General features: G+C 38.2%; 1 protein-coding gene across 4 annotated transcripts; it reads left to right on the top strand.

Moving 5' to 3' along the window:
- The first annotated feature begins 994 nt into the window (after positions 1-994).
- Positions 995-17,419, top strand: epyc (epiphycan). Of its 4 annotated transcripts, none has more exons than XM_028449767.1 (11): positions 995-1,219; positions 2,133-2,232; positions 4,090-4,293; positions 10,318-10,480; positions 10,817-11,272; positions 11,532-11,726; positions 12,585-12,716; positions 12,951-13,109; positions 13,242-13,444; positions 14,931-15,026; positions 16,677-17,419. In XM_028449767.1, exons 3-11 carry the CDS (start codon positions 4,099-4,101, stop codon positions 16,845-16,847), a joined length of 1,770 nt encoding a protein of 589 aa, XP_028305568.1. In that variant the 5' UTR covers positions 995-1,219; positions 2,133-2,232; positions 4,090-4,098; the 3' UTR covers positions 16,848-17,419. The 4 variants fall into 4 exon arrangements, with proteins under 4 accessions (XP_028305568.1, XP_028305569.1, XP_028305571.1 ...); XM_028449769.1 differs by having other exon boundaries at positions 1,209-1,219; positions 2,136-2,232; XM_028449768.1 differs by lacking the exon at positions 2,133-2,232.
- The last annotated feature ends 281 nt before the right edge of the window (positions 17,420-17,700 follow it).

Genomic DNA, 17,700 nt, shown 5'->3' with positions numbered 1-17,700 from the left:
CGGAACTGTGATCCTTTGTCTGGTACAGTATCATGCTTACTCATTTTGGTATCGTGACAACTCTATCAGAGTTACAAACAAAGTTCAAAACATCATGAGATTGATCCTGCTTTAATCAGATTATTTGGGCAAAACATTCCAGTCTCCTATAAATGGGGAAAAGTCCTATGAATTAAAAAGGCACATTGTAACAACACCTACTGTTTCAACATCAGTAGTTTCCACAAAGTTTCATTCAGCTTGTTTTTGCCATCTTTTTCAGGGTCTGGATGTTAATTTGAGCCTATACAGCAGGTGTAGACTGACCTTTGCCTCTCACTCGTCAAAAACTCTCAAGTTACCCTGAGAGGACGAGGTGGACCGCATGAGACAATCTTGATGCCGAAACAAGCAGACTGCCTGCCAGTGTGTTTCTACTTTTATTGTTTTGACAACTAATGCCTGACTGATCATTTCAGACAAATTGAACCCCTGACTGCCTGGAGAGTCCCATACTGTGAATACTTACAATCCAACTGGATCTAAGTTTCCATAATGACTGAAATTTAAACCTGTAGACTGTGGAGCAAGTGCAAAGAGAGAGAGAGGCTGCCGCTAAAGAGGAGAGCAGAGGCCGTTCTTGGATTGAAGACTTCCTCTCAACACCATGCTAACAGAAGCTTCTCACAGAGCTCCCATTGTGTACAAGAACTCGGTGGATCATACATGAAAGCAACACATGCCTGAGTTTCAACTCAGGAAAAGGCGGACAAATGCTACAGTCTGAGAGAGCCATTCTCTTGAAAAAAAATACAGGATACTCTTTTCAAGGATAAAAGAGCATATTGACATGTGGGGGGTACTTTTGCTCCCTATGGCCTTTTGTGTCTGAAATGTGTGTGGTGTCAGACCGGTTGTGCATGTGTGTGTATGATGTGGGGTGGGTGCTCTCCTGCTCTCCGAGTGACCAAAAGCAATCTGCTCTGGCTCAATCGGTCTCAGTGCCTACCTTCACACATAAGCGGCAGGGCACTCGGGCCTGCCAGAGAGCACAGACCTACACACACACACCTACCAATTTGTCAGACACACACACACATACACCTTTCACACGCTTCACACACATTGCACCCTCCCTCTCCAAGGCACCCTCTGCGACCTCTCACCATTGGTCAAGTCCCGGAGCCCTCAGCATCTCCATCACGGCTGAAGGGACCATTCGGGAAAGCAGGAGACAGAGGTAAGCGGTTCTTCACACTGGCTAAGAGACACTCTGATGACAGGGATAAGGCAGGCAGTGTTGCTCATATGATGCCTCAAAAGCATGGTTTATCAGAATTTTTACCAGAAAATGCCCTGATTGATGGGTAAAACAACAATCTCAATTTCACTCCATAGTTTAGAAGCTTTACAGGTGCCTCAGGTGTGGCAATGTGTTTGAAGGGTTTCAATTTGATGGTGATTTTTTAATTTGCTGATATGTGCATGTCTGTGTAGATATGGAGACTGAAGTGTTGGGTAAATAAGGTGGATTATGTATAATAAAAGCCCTTTAAATGCTAAATATTTTAGTGTTTTCATTATGCTTTTATAAAGCAGTTTTGAGTAAAGACTTCATTGTTTCTAAATTCACAAACTTTTGCTTTCTAGTCATCAGCTCAATTTCATGTTCACTTAAAACACCTCATGACGAATTAAGCCGCTATCAAAGGGAAGTCATCGTGTTTTCTAGTACAATCTGTGAATAACTGGAATTCTGATTGCAAAGCCAAGCATAACATAGTCCCCGCACAGTGTATGCAGTAATGGCCTGTATATAAGCACACCTCTGTCTTCAGTATAGACTGTCTTTCAGCTTGGTTTGACTCGATTTCATAGCTTTATGCAAAAGAATGAACGAACTTCATTTCAAACTGGAGTTGAATAAGGAAAGCAGATATCAATCCTTCTATCTTCTTCATTTTGCCCAATATAAACTGTGAGAGTCTGATTGTATTGTATCTCTCCATGTCCAAAAAGTTTCATGAAGGTTTCTCAGTTTTCTCCCCCTAAAAGATAGGTGTGTTCAGACAAAGTGTTCATCTGTATTAAGTTGCGTCCATCCAGGTTTGTGTATGTGTGTAAACGTGTGAGTGTGTGCATGTGTGTTACAGCAGTAACTTGCAGCCATCCTGTCCACAAACCTCGGTGGAATTTGGAGTTTGAGTGCTGAGACAGGCAGTGACTGGTCCTCATAAAGGCCCTCTGTAAAGGGTGAGGGGTCGAGTTAGCTGAGAAACCTGTCTCTCCTTTCCCCCCTCAGCTTTTCCCTCACTCTCTCCATCTAACCCTGAGGGCCAACATCTTGTCTGCCTCTGTCTCTCTCTCTCTCTCTGGCTCTCACTCACCGCCATGCTCTTTTCTTTCTACTCCCCTTGCTCTCCGTTTCTCAGCCCTGGCCTGGAGGACTCCCATCCATTACTTACCCTTGACACAAACTTTTCAGGCTAACTGACAAATGGTTGCACCTGCTATGAGCATGTCTGATGATCCTTCGTAATGTTTGCTTGCTGGTCTAATTAGCCAGTGATTAACATATGTTAATCCTCCCACTTATGGACTGAATCCTCCTCAATAAGCTTTGTTGATCTGACCTGCTGAGTAAATGAGACAGATTATAGACAGTAGCTATCTGGGCCAGGGCAGTCTGTCTTGTCTGCCCTGTTTTAAAGTACTTTATGCTAGGTTTTAAAAGAACACAATACTCTGACCTGTCTGACTGTTTCAGCAAACACATTCCAGGAATACATTTTGAATTAATATAAAATAAAACAGAATGAGTCTTTTTAAAAGGTAACACTTTACTTGAAGTTTTATACATAAGGCTGACATTATGCTGTCATTATTATAACATGACACCTGTCATTAGCATGAAAAAGGTGTCATGAAGGTTGTCATTAGGTGTCCTTCGTGACCCTGACCCACATGTGTCAAACTCAAGGCCCGGGCACCAAATCCAACCGCTTCTCCAATTGGACTCACAGAAGAAAGTTAAAAAGATACAGAAACTGCAGTCATTTTAAATCTCAAATTGTTCAAAAAACTCAATATTCCTGTTAGCATGGAAAATATATCGTAATTTCCCAAAAATTGGTGAGAAAATCTATCAAATTTAAAAGACAAAACCTGCAGGAACTGATATCTGATACTTATTGCCTATTACAAACTTTATGTTTGATTTATATGTCGTGTCAAGTACAAACTTGGGGACATGAATGTTGAAAAGGCTCGTTTTCCCGCCTAACATCTGCAGCCCACTTAAAATCAAATTACTTTGTGTTTGGCCCCTGAACAAAAATTAGTTTGACACCCCTACCCTAACCTTAACCCTAACCCAACCTAACCCTTAACTCTAACCCTATCTAACCCCACTAAATCTCGCCATCTAACTAAAAAAATGCCAACATAGCTCCAAAGGTGTCATCATTTAGCAAACAACACTTAATGGCACCTTAATGACAGCCTTCATGACACCTTATTCATGCTAATGACAGCGTAATGTCAGCCATACCGTATATATAAAACTTCAAATTAAGCGTTACCAAAGGTACTTCAGTAATGTGAAATCCAAATAGAAAACGCATAATCGCCATGCCCAAATAAACATCTTCTTGTTCTGAGGATCCGGTTCTCATGGCTCATTAACAGATCATGACCCTTGACCTTTGAAACAGCAGGAAAATGGCAATGATTTGAGCCAAGATGGCTGCTCCTTGAGACAGTGGTCCTTTGCCCTCCTATGAGGTTAGAGGCCCACACAATCTGATCCCATGAGCTGTCTGCACCCTGGTAATGAATTCCCTGACCTCAGTGATGGGATGCAAAGACAAGCCTTGTACTGTAGCTTATAGTCTGCATATGTTGCAAACACTTTGGTTAATAAAGACATTCTCTGTTGCATAACACTCATTTCTAACTGCAGCTGCTTAGACTCAGTACAAATCTGAAGTAACATGTGCCACAAGTGCCCTTAGGTCTTACCCTCTCAAGTGTGCTCTTGGTTTCAGATGTTTTAAGTTCTCCATCATATGCTGTGCTGACCCTACTAACTCTGCAAATCTCTATCCTTAGGGACGGACTATGAGGATGATCTTGCGACTCGTGTTTGGACTCTTCGTCCTCAAAGCAACACTGGCCAACCCCAGATTTTCCCGACAAGTGGACTTGGACACCTATGACAGCACCAACTATGATGTAGATCTAGACAATTTAAACCTGGAGAATCAGGATAACTATGATGACTACGAAGATGGCCTGACTATAGATGAGCCTCAGGTAAGAAACTTAAGCTAAACAAACTGTCAGTCTGATTATTAGGTGGCTGGGTTCAGGCAAACTCTCTAAAAATAAAAAATAAATAATGTTTGTATTTGTCAATCTTTACTCAATAATGTACCCTGGGAAATATTAAGGCTGGTTAAAAGAAAGACGTCAATCACAATGTTGAACAATGGACATTTTAAAAGATTATGACATTTATAAATTAAATTAATAATTAATCATTTATAATGCAATCCACAATCCATTTCAGACACAGGTGTAATTTTTTGCAACCGGTAAAACTTTGATTCAAACAGTTCGACAATTCAACACTCGTTAACTTCAGATATCACGCACCAAAGGCGGGGCTCGTAGTCACCTGTTAGGAAACTGACAGGATTTCAATGTCATCATTTTTCAAATGTAGTTGTTACCTAATGTTTTAAAAAGTTGTTGATTTTGTTGATTATTTGAGACATATGGTCCTCCTCTTATTGTTGCAACATACAATGACTAAACTTAGACTGAAAACCAAACTTTTGAAACTTTTATTACTTTTCACATTTTTAGCATACTGTGTGTAAATGAAAAACTGGTACATTTCGTGACCCTCATAATCCAGGCCATGTTGATTCTGGTAGCTTTGTTGAATTACTATAATATACAACTATTTGCAGAGGTGAAAGTAACGGATTACAAGTACTTCAGTTACTGTAATTGAGTTGCTTTTATGGGTACTTGTACTTTTTTGAGTATATTTCTAAATCAATAATTTTACTTGTACTTAAGTAAGTAGAAGTTACTGAGTAAATTATTATTTTTTGTTTCCAAATGAGCAACGGACATTGTGAAACTACAAAAATGAAATGACCAGACAAAAATCTAATGCATCACATCATAGTTAACCAATCAGATTAAACGTAATGCATGGCGCTAAAACAGCATTGAATGGAGGTTATTTTCTCAGTTTTACATTTATTAGAGTTTTTTTTTATTACAATTGGACATTTTGAGAAACCTATTATTTTATACATTTTTTTTTTTTTTTAAAGTTACAATTATGCAAGATTTGTGTTTCCATTTTTTAAGGAGGAGACAAGTTTATAATCCAAGGGAACCGTGGCAAGATGGGGGGGGGCTAACTAGTAATTTTTACTTTGCATACTAATGAATTGAGCTACTTTCTTCTTGTACTTGAGTATTTTTTGTATGACTTACTTGTACTTGAGTACAATTTCAACCAAGTAACAGTGCTTCTGCTTGGGTAGGATATGTCAGTACTCTTTACACCACTGCCTATTTTGTGAGCCAGTGGTGTTAAAAAACTTGATGGAATGGTCTTGTAAATGTAATACAGTAAAGAAGTAACTTAATGAAAATTTGTCATGAACCTTTCAGTGAAGCATGTTTTAAATGTTGCCGATTTAGGTGGTAGGTAATTAGAAATTGGTAAGGAACTTGTGGACAAAATTGTTTTATTGTGTTGCAAAGACCAATTTATGACATCTGAGCTCCATTTCCTTTTTTCATGGGAAGATTACAGAGGGCTTTTTTATATAAATTCAATGGATGACACCCATGGCTGGCTTTGGAAACAAGCCCATATAATAAATGATTTTTGTTGTTGTATAAGTCTTTTTTTTGTTATGTAATTTTGTTAAATGTTTTATTTTTCTGTTTTGAGTTTGGTCACTAGGTTTATTTGCCAGATTAAGGTTGCTGGGACAAACTGAAAACTGAAGCATGTTTGTTGTTTCAGTATTTCTTCACTTACGCTTAGAAACATAAAAAAGACCTGTCATTTGGATTTAAAAACAGTTTTAAGTTAATTTCAACTGAATAAACACCAAGAGTTGATCATATAACAAGAGAAAAACCAAAACAAATGTTGCTAGTTTGACCGAAAATGATTTTCTCAAAGTATCAAACTTTATTTTTCTTATCTCTCTTTCTTCTTTAACAAGAGTATGCAAGAAGCTGTCTTAACCAGAACAGCTGCAAGGTCTTCTCTGCACATTATAAAAAGTGTTGCAGAGAGCAAAAGTGGGTTAAAATGGAATTCCAGCTTTACCCCTTAAATCTGAAGTGATGTGGCAGATGAGATCTGCTGGGCAATAACGGATAAGAAGCTTTGGCCAACTTTCTTGTTCCCGCCACAACAAAGACATGAGGCCAAGGCGATGTTGAGATGGCATGAGGCGTGATTCTTCTCCGGGGATTTTCAACTAACTCACTGTGTGCCAGCGGCTTAAGTTAAACCTGATGTGGATTGCACTCAAAGTCTGTTAGCCAGGATCTTTAATGGAATTCAGGTAGATTTAGAAGATAAGACAGAATGCAAAAAAGCTTAATTGCCAACCATTTTCACCAAAAGAGAGAAAAGATCTAGCCTCTGTCAACATGTCTGAGCTCCATGGAACTTTTTACAGATCGCCTCTAAACATTCCTGTGTGGGGAAGCTATTTTGTGCTGCACAATGAGGCAATGTCTGATGCAAAGTGTTCTGGATCTGACACATCACATTAGATCAGGGTTTTTAGCCAGCTATGGAAGAAAGTGAAACAAGAGATGCATGAAGAACAATTAGAGTGACAGAATTATTGACCCTGTTACTCTTTTGACTTCAATCTGTGAAGTAGGAAAGGGTTTAATAGCATAATAGATGCTGGATTTTATATAATATATGAGAGAAGGGGATCATCCATCTGATACTTGACTTTTAACAGCTGAGTAGTCTACCACCTTTTCTCCTTATGGCTAATAATTTTTTGTTACAGAGAAGTAAAGCTTTATCTCACATGCAAATATTTGTCCAAACATGTTGAAAGGCTTTTCTTTACCTACTTTTAATCAATTCAGGCAATAAAGCTGAGAACGATGTAGCAGTTATTTGCCTGGACTTAGAGCTGCAAACTGCTAAACTGTTTACTTCCTTTGGTTAGCAGATGGAAAACATTAAACAGGCCTTTGCCCATCTAAAATAAATGCGTCTTTATGAAGTGCTGAAGTATTCAAACACGTTGCTGCTGCAGTGTAAGAGGAATTTCTCACAATTGAGGACTTTAAACTTTAAATTATGAAAAAAATAAGTGATCATATCCAAGAAAAAATGTTAGGAAGCAATGTTAAAGCACCAAAAGCCATTCTGTCCATGTGTTGAAAATTTTAAAAAAAACGTACTGGCAGAGTACTTTCTGGTAAAGGATATTAGTGTCCAAAATTATGTTTTTTGTGCTGGTGCAGATCCAGTATAGAAGAATATTAGTGCTCTGCCATGTAATTAACCCATTGAATATCCAGCTGAACCTCAGCAGCTAGTTAGCTTAGCATACTGAACTAGAAAGAGGGCAGCTGGCCTTGCACAGCATTGTGTACCAAGTCTGATAATGCTAATGTGTGCACCCCAAACAAAAACCAAAAGGTTATCGTTGATTTCATTTAATAAATCAAGGAAGGATGAGGATTTTTTTTTTTTTTACATCGCTAAACTTTTACAAGAACTTGGCTTCATTGATGTCAGTGTGACATTATCACAGATTACTGTTTCTTCTTTGACATTTAACAGCTGTTAGCTTGTCTGTACAGCTTTTTTCATCAAGTTTGCTGTTGTATGATGATTAGAAAATTAGAATGTATCCAATGGTGGATATAGAAAAAAACTTACCAGAGCCCAACACTTGGTCACATGAATTAACATACGACTTCGAAGTGTTTTTTTTTTTTTTTTTTTTCTTTGATTGACTTCATTTAGCTTCTCTTTCCTCTCGGCTGTATATATTTGCTTTGGAGTCGGGCTGGGTGTGGGGGTCAAAGGGGAAGATCAGCGGTAAGCTAATTTTTCAAAGGCCTACTTTGTTGTATCCCAAACTGTATTAAGCTGTGCTGTTCAGTGCACAGTATTTCACTACAGCTGGAATTCATTCCTCTTTCAATATATGTCAATAAACATCTCCTTACCTGATTTGATTTTTGTGTTGAGACATGCTGTGTTATAGAGTGTAGTAATCTAAATCTGTAGGTGCAAGTTATCTTAAAATCTTGAAATATTCACACTCTGAATATTGCTACCATGTGTGTCTTGGTTCCACATGGACCATTCCCTCTTTGGAGAGTTGCGCCTGTCTGATCAGGCCTGACTGGGTGTCAGGTACAAACTTGTGGCTATGTGGGAGTTCATTGCCCTCCTCTGGAGGAAGATAGAAGTGCAGTTTCCACAAAAAAACTGCAGCTTCATGCAAAGGGACTCTCCACATCAAGTTCATAATACAATTACCTGCAGAACATTGTAAGGGCCCCCAAACGTTGAAACAATAAAGTGATTAGCATGGGGAATTTGCAAGTGTTTCGCCTTTTTAGAAACCATTTAGGTCAAAGGATATAAGATAAACTTCTTTCAAGGTTAATTGATGTGAAATATTTTAGAAAAAAATGATAAGCTCCCAAAATGTTTCACAATTAAATTTTGTAAGGTTATTATACCTTACATTTGGCCCATACACATGATAAGCTGCCACTGTTTACAAGTTTGTCTGTGTAGTTCTGCTGCCCTCTATTGAGGTCTTGGAGGAATTTATATATACTGCTGTTTTGGGAGTTCTTGCTTTTTTCCTTTTATATATTTGCAGCAACAACTACCACATTTTTCATCAAGCAGAACTAAGTGTCTGAAACTATCTATTTACCTTGTAATGTTAGTGGTTGTTCACACTAAATTATGTGGTTTTGGGGAGAGTACATACTCTTGCTTGGTTGGCATACAAACACTTTCCCAAAATGTTTAAACTTCTACCGATATTTTGAAGAAAGTGTCTATTTGTACAGTTGCCGTACGGACAACCCCCGATGCTATTGGTACGGTTACCGAAGTACACGTACGTAGCATCTTAGGGTTAGGGTTAGGATTAGGGTAAGGTTTAGTCTTAGTCATGCGACCTAAACTGATCAAAGACTGACCTATGACGTGACCTAAACTGGCCAAATAGGGGCGCTGCGTACGGATATTATGTCGATATATTGATACGGCAACCGTGCGGATAGCCACTGCCTATTTTGAACACCTGTGTGGTAGGTTTATTGCACTCCTCACCTTGATAACCTCTTTTTAAACATTAGCTCTGTGACCGACTGGTAGCCTTCCCTCAGCTTGCTTGAAGTAGCTTCAGATCCTCATGACTCATTTGCAAGTTCAGAAGATGCTATGGTTTTTTTTTTTATTAAATTTTTACCAAAGCAAGCAAATAACTGTAAATTACACATCTGAGCTTAGTACAGCAGTGCACATCTTCACAGCTAAGATGTGGGTTTTGACAATATGTATACACTGATTATTATGAGAAATTATATATTACTTTATGTTGTTAAAAGGCTGGATGGTGTTTTGTCTCAAAGTGACTGTGTGGCTAGCTGTAAATAAACAAGATTGTCCTCAATCAGACTGCTACCAATGGCCAAAATGAAAATAAAATGTCAGCTAAAACGTCACTTTCAAATATCGCTAAAAGGTTTTTACGCTTTAATGAGATGGAATTTGAGAGATAAGATTTTTTTAAATTCCGCCAATGATCCATATTATCCAGAATCAATATATTAATCCAGATCCAAAATGTAATGGAATCTTTCATGGCACAAGGTTTATCTTTGGTTAAAGATCTATACACCGGCTTAAATATTACCTCCTTAGTAGAGGTAGTCTGAGACTATAAAACAGGATCAGAAACAAAACCAACAGCCTAAATGAAAAATACATTTTGCCTTATAGTAATGAAATCAATCTCCTACCGAGTATAACACTGAAAAATGAACACTACTGTATACTGTAACAGATATCAACCAGCCAACATGAAAGATTACCTGAAAACCACCCACTGACCCAGATCCATTTCACAGGCATAAGTTACTAAAAACAGAAAAATATTTCCTATCAACTGAAAATATATTTCTCAGCACAATAATAATCAAACAAACATCTGAAGCTTTTCTCTTTGTGTGTTCAAGTCTGTCACTTACATTTCTGACAAACTACCTCTCTCTTTTACTCAGATAGAGATTGAAACACTTGCCCCACCAGACTACAACTACCCCGGCCCTGAGGCCTCATTAGAAGCCGAGAAAGAAGAGGAAGAAGAGATGCCCCTCACACCCCAGCTTGTCCCTCAGGGCTCAGGAGGATCGGGTGTTCTTATGGGCCCAGACACACAGAAAGGTCTGAAAAGTACACATTGAACACACAATGAAAGAACACAAAACAAACAAGAAAGTTGTTCAATAGTGGTTTAAAAAAAGACTGCCTATTTCTTGGGATCTGTGAAGTGGTGAAAGCAGTTTTACCCCTTAAAATACTCATCATTCCACTAAATCCATTCTCTTTTTCATGCGCATGTGATCCATTTAACTAGCAGTCATTGGTTAAATGTGCCATTTGTGTCCAGTTGTCATCAACCATTCACTCCAATCTTCACTGTCAACCCCTGGGTTGGCCATTGATTTGTTTCAGTCTTCTGTGTCTCTCTTATTAATAGCTAATTTTGTCTCTAACAAGAGGTGGGGCTACGTCTGACGCCCATCGATGTTCTTCATGTCTCTGGAGATTTTGGGGGCTCTGTAGGGTCTGGAGCTTCTGGGGCCTCTGGAGCTTCTGGGGCTTCGGGGTCTGGAGGCTCAGGAGATGAACTGGTCTCTAGTGGATCTGGTGATATTATCCTGATCTCTGGAGCCTCTGAGGAGCTTGTTAGCTCTGGGGGATCTGGTGAGTTCCTGGTATCAGGGGATCTCTTGATATCTGGGGATTTCTCGGGATCCGGAGATACCATGGGATCAGCAGCTTCTGGAGCTTCCGGAGATTTTTTCTCTGGAGGCTCTGGGATTGCCATTGAATTGGGATCTGGGGGATCTGGAGAGCAGTCTGGTTCTGGGTTCTCTGGAGATCCTTTGAGCTCAGGAGCCTCTGGCAGCTCTGGAAGCTCTGGGGACTTTGGGATAACACTTATACCTGGAGGTTAGTAAAGCTTATAGATACCATAACTTTTGATTTGTGTGATTCATGTTTGTTTAATATCTGCCGTTTAACTGCTGATAAAAATGTGGTTAAATGTTGAGCTTCTTGTTCTACTTAGAGTAACTGTATTTGTGCAATTCATGTCAAATGTCAGTCTAACACCGTGTCTCATCTGAGCGAGTGACTGATTAATGCATTGGTTGACTGTTCATCTCACCCTTCACCCTCTGCTCTAACTTCAAACCTTGGCTCTAACAAGAGGAGGAGCTGCCCCTTATTCCCGACACTATCCCCCATGAGGCTTCTGGGGAGTTCACAGGAGCTTCAGGAACCTCAGGGGCCTCAGGAGATATCGAAGCCTCTGGAGATTTAGAAGTGTCCGGTACCTCTGGGACCTCTGGTGTCTCTGGGTCTGGAGACCCTGAGGTAACTCTGGTTCCTGACACTGAAGAAGGTCAGTATTTAGCCCAGAATCACTAGGTGCTGGACAACTAAAAGCTTTACATAAAACTGCATACATAGGATTAATCTATACAAAGATAGACCAAGTTAAAAAATAAATACTTATTAACTTTTAGATGTTTTTAAAATCCATCCTGATCTGACTTGAATTGTTTTCTTTTCTTTGCTAACAACTGTGTAAACTGTCACCACTATCTTTTTAATTCCTCTGCAGCAGTGGTTCCTAACCTATTTTTGACCTATGTAACCTCTTTTCTTACCATAAGAACTCCCTCTTATTTGTTGTATAAGTAAGAGGGATGTCAGCAAGCACCACTCAACCTGATCAATATTTGTTGTGAAGTGAGGTATTAAAAGACTTATGCAGAGAATGAGAAGGCAGCAGTAGATGCAAGCATGCATTTCTTTTAATTGAAAAGCAAGAAAACCAAAAACCATTAAACTAAACAAACTGATATCCAAGCTCACTGGTGTTTGAACTCATACTTTAAACGATAAAGCCAAAAACTACCCAGACCCCGACAGGCCCTTACACTTCGGCCATTTCAGTATCAGTTATCAAAATGAGGTTTAGTTGAAATGATCCAAGCTCAACATGTACTTTTGTATAAAAAAAGGTCTAGGAGAGTTATCTCATTCAAAGATTGAGTGATAAATATGTCCACGTACCCCCGTGCTCTTCTTGGTTAGGAAACACTGCTTTCTTTTGTGTCCTGTTCATTGATTGAATCCTGTTAACACTGCTATAACTTTTGGTGGCAAACAGTTAACCACTGATTGCCATTTGTCTCGTCTGGTGTCCACACTGATCTAACCTATTACTTTAACACCTAATCTTGTCTCTAACAAGAGGAGGGGCTGCTTCCGACCTCGCCAGAAACCCCTCAGGAGGGTGCTGGCACTGTAGAAGGGTCTGTGAGCTCTGGAATGCCAGAGCCGGGTGAGCCAGACAAGACCGATGAGCCTGAGATTGACACAAGAGGTCAGTATTGAATCTCAATGAATTCAGAGCTAAGATAGCAAACCATTGTTTCCATTATAGCATGTCTGCAAACTTTCTGATAATAATCCCACTTGTGATTGACCTTGTAGATGACAGCCTTTGGCGTTGGTTCGTCTTTGAACTACTCTATGTTTTGACCTACCTTTTTCTTGTGTTTCATATTCTCACTCCCATAATCCCATTCTCTTCCTTTGTCCTTTTCATGTTTTGCAGGTATGCCCACTTGTTTGTTGTGTACATGCCTTGGCGGTTCCGTCTATTGCGATGACTTGAAGCTGGACAGCGTTCCACCGCTCCCAAAAGACACCACTCACTTCTACGCCCGCTACAACAGAATCACTAAAATCAACAAGTCTGACTTCGCCTCCATGAGTATGTTAGCTATTTAAATGTGGGGTGGTGTTGATGTTAGACTATAGATTTAAGAGGGTCAACAATTCAAATGCATCCTCAAATAGCAGATTGGGATTGTAACTAGAACCGTGTGTTCTCCATGCTTTCCAGACAAGCTGAAGAGAATTGATTTAACTGCCAACGAGATTACGTCGATTGATGAAAAAGCCTTTATGGGACTTCCTGAGTTGGAAGAGCTGGTGATCCGGGAAAACCATGTCACACAGCTGCCCGCCCTTCCAGAGACCATGACCTTGATTGATGCCAGTCAGAATGAAATTGGCACAAAGGGGCTTCATCAAGAGGCATTTAAGGTACGTAAATATTAATCATATGTTTTCCTCTATTTAGGAAAAACGCAGGTACAGTATATTTTCTTTACACAACTCAAAACTATCAATCTCTTTATCTATCTGATTAATCTCTGATTACTCAGGTGTCACAGCAAGGCCACTGGTCTATCACAGGCCCAACAAAGATATACACATACATATTTAGGACCCTAAAAAACCACAATAGTGGAATCGCGGAAGGAATCACGAAATCGACCAATAAAAACAGAATCCACTGTTTTTGAACGCGGAAATGGATAGAATCGGGATGAAACGCCATCACTGTGAGGAAAAGAAAGTTTTTTGGGGGGGAAATGTTTCTGGGGACCGCTCATTAGGGGCACCGCCCACCCCCCTCCAATCCTGGCCGCTTCAAACACCATCCAAACCACCCGAAACACTGTCTAAACTGCCTAAAAAAAAAACTATGCAACTCATCATTTACTCCTAAATACGTAGCCACCAGTTCAACTTTTCGCTTAACTGTAATGTGTCTGTAAAAATCTGTCCGTTTCTCATCAAGTGCTGCATCGCTCTGTGAAAAAAAATTATCAGCTTCACCTGCTCAGTGTTTAAACATCTCATCAATGCTACAGAAGATCCGTGGATAAAGTTGTCTGTTGTAGACGAGACCATCGATGCCAGGGATTGTAGAGTCTGAAATATCGTAGGTTAATAATAACTTCTGATACTGTAAAATATTCTGGTGAAATAACTGATGCATCCTTGTGTCCATTTGTTTTTGTTTAATCATTACGGTCTGAAATGATGTCATCAGGACAATTTAAATTAGTTTAATTTAAATTAAGTTGATCAAAACTTAATCAATAAACCTGATCAGATTCAGTAAACCATTGATCCCTGAGGGGAAATTGGGTGACATTAATGCTGCTCTCAAACATCTCTATAAGACATGTAGCAGTCAAAATAATCCATGTCAGTACGTCTATCTACCTTTTAATTGTATCAAAACATTTTTATTTTTGATAAACATTTTTGTTTAAATATGGTTTTCTTTTCATTTTGTTTCCTCGCAGGAGTCAAAAACTGATATTTTCTGAAAAAAAATTAATATTTCTGAAAAAATGAATTAAAAAAATTCTTCCTGAAAGCACGGAATCTGGAAAAATAATTTGCAAAATTAGGAAAAAAATAAAATGGATTTTATAGGCCCTATCATATTTTGGACTGTCACATGAAATTAGAGTACATACAGACTATGAAAAGAGATAGACTGGGGTTTATACCAGTGGTTCTCAAACTGTGGAGATCGCCCCCTGGGGGAGGGAGTGACAAAATGTCAGGGAGGGGGTTGCAAGAAACTATTATTCACATTTAACATTTCATACAGTACACACACAAAAACATCCAGGAATGGAAAATCTTCTCTTTAAGCCAAGCAACAATCTAAATGATGATCACTCATGGTTCAATTTGATATCAAGCTGTTGTCTGTTGCCGTCTACAGGACATGGCGAGCCTGCTGTACCTCTACATGACAGACAACCACATCGACTACATTCCAGTGCCTCTGCCTAACAGTCTGCGATCTCTACATCTACAGGTACATCAATATCTACCTCAGCCACACGTTGCTTCCTCACAATAAGCACAATAATATGTTTTGTTGTTTTTTATATAGTTTGATAGAAAACAAATTTAAGTTGTTGCTGTACAGTCACTGTCTTGATCTGGTTAGACTTATACTGTCCTTTCATGGATCATCGTAAACAGGCACATAAAAGATACATGCTGATTTCCACATTGATTGATTTAACAAACTGCTGATCCAATAAAAACTGTAAATTGCATAGACTGGATAAGGTAACGATGGAGGCTATTTGAGTCCTAAGAGTTAACATTGAATACCTGTCCTACACTGTAACTGATATAACCTAACAAGCCACTGGAAATGACAACTTTATGTTTCTGTTGTATTGTGATCCCGTGTATACACTTCTTTAACGAGTTGGAAATGTATAACTTAGTTTCAGCCTTTAAATTGTTATCACTTATCGTATACTGTACAATATATTATTTGTTAATATAATTAGTAAATGACATCGCAATTTGTAATGAGGGCGACTAATTACTGTTAAATATACTATTCTATATTGTTTATTAAATGCATTGGTTACTAGTGTGCATGCATACATATGTGTGTGTAGTTAACTGTCGTAATATATTTATTTATCGTGGTAACGTACATTTCGATAATTATTTATTAATAATTGGCATTATTTATATTTATTGCAATGAAGTTGATGACAAGGTATAATTATATACTATTGGTGAAATACTGCAAATTGTATAATAAATCTTTTCATAATAGTAAGTCATTGCAATGAAACATAGGGTGATAAGAAGGTGGTCCCACCATATTTCATCAACTTTATTGCAATTAATTTATATAATGCCAATTACTAATAAATAATTGTTATAGAAATGTATAATACCACTATAAATATATGACGACAGTTAACTAAACACACATACAGTATATACATGCAATAGCCAATGGATTTAATAAACAATATACTAGGGGTGTCCCGATCCCATATTGACATCGGTCCGATATTAACCAGAAAACGAATATCGGATTTTATCAAACTGCATCTAAAATTTTGATATATATTATATTTATTCAATTGTAGAATACTGTAGATATTATGTTGAAGGTTAGGTCAGTTTTTCTCATACCTACTGTTGCTGACTATTTTTCTCTGTTTGAATAACATCACTTGATCAAACATTTTCTAACATTCCACACTACAAAATAAGTCATTAAAGTATGTATGATTTGTGACGATATCGGATCGGATCGATATCACCAATACTCAAGGCTGCAATATTGGTATTGTATCGGAAGTGAAAAATATACAATATACAGTAGTATAATATACTGTATATAACGATAATTAGTCGACCTCATGACAATTTGTGATTTTACTTATTAATTTAAAAAACATAATAGTTATGGAGGTATGTATTACGAGTTTATACTTCTTCCTGCTCTTTTTTATACTGATCTTTGTACATTTTTTCCAATTTTTGTTTGAAATAAAATGCCAGATAAAAACATGTATTTTTTAACCGTATACTGTATATATCAGATACTGTACATTAAACAATCTTTAACAATTTGGTAAATATATACAGTGATCGCTTGTACTATCCAGTTATTCTAAGCTTACGCTTTCTTTTGCCGCTGCAGCGAAACAATATTCAGATGATGCATGAGGACACGTTCTGCAACCTGAAAGATTACAACTACATCAGGAATGCGTTGGAGGACATCCGTCTGGACGGAAACCCCATCAACCTGAGCAGGACCCCGCAGGCTTACGTCTGCCTGCCACGCATTCCCATCGGGGATCTTATTTAACCACACACACACACACACACAATCAGCTACATGCACATTTGTACATATTGACTCACAATACGACACACTCTCATGACTCAAACGTGCAACAACAGTGTGGTACCAAGTAACTGTCATACATGCTGCTGACTTAAAATGAATAAATCTGATGCGCGCAGCTGTGAATGATTAAGCACATACACGACTATACACTGCATTTTCTTCCTCTTCCAACATCCTTATTAAAATGCACCAATACAAAACATTCATATGCGCATGCTAACACAGCAACGCCTTCAAATCTCCTGAATAACTGCAACATCACATTTCTTACAAAAGAAGCACAATGATAAATAAACCCTGAGATGGCATGTATGTATGTATGACATTTATTGTAATGTCTATTCATGGCAAACAAAAAAAAGACACCAGCAAAAGATTATTTTAAATGTTTGTTTTGTAAAAAAAAAAATTAAATAAAATTATAATTATTTCCAAATCTAACACTTTGTATTCTAGCTTAAGCCTTTGAAACTGAATTCTAATGCAAGGGGATTTTAATCTAATGCAATAAAAGACGCATTTAAACACAATCATTTGTTGTAAAGTTTGTACTGTAATGTAAAAAATATATCTAAACCGATTTTGTTTCCATTGATATATTTACTCCTTTGAAGGTGATGTTTTAAAGATGATAGCACAAAGTAAAGAGGGGTGGGTTGTTTTTTTTTTTATTTGTGTTTAATTTTATTGTGATTGAGGTTAAGAATAATGCTAAAACCTTGCTATTGTGTGCTCTGTATGGAACAACCACGAGTAAATAAAGTTATTTTGAAGACCTCCCCGACTTAGGAGTGGCTCAACGTTTTCATTG

The sequence above is a fragment of the Gouania willdenowi genome, chromosome 6 (assembly GCF_900634775.1).
Source record: "Gouania willdenowi chromosome 6, fGouWil2.1, whole genome shotgun sequence".
In the NCBI taxonomy this organism is placed as follows: Eukaryota; Metazoa; Chordata; class Actinopteri; order Blenniiformes; family Gobiesocidae; genus Gouania; species Gouania willdenowi.
This window is presented reverse-complemented; position numbering and strand designations above follow the sequence as displayed.

Bases quoted from the DNA above. Each gene is read 5' to 3' on its own strand.
- epyc (XM_028449768.1), top strand. From the start codon at position 4,099: ATGAGGATGATCTTGCGACTCGTGTTTGGACTCTTCGTCCTCAAAGCA. The intron at 11,727-12,584 runs GTCAGTATTTAG...GTCTCTAACAAG, and splicing joins GGTTCCTGACACTGAAGAAG to AGGAGGGGCTGCTTCCGACC. The intron at 12,717-12,950 runs GTCAGTATTGAA...CATGTTTTGCAG, and splicing joins GCCTGAGATTGACACAAGAG to GTATGCCCACTTGTTTGTTG.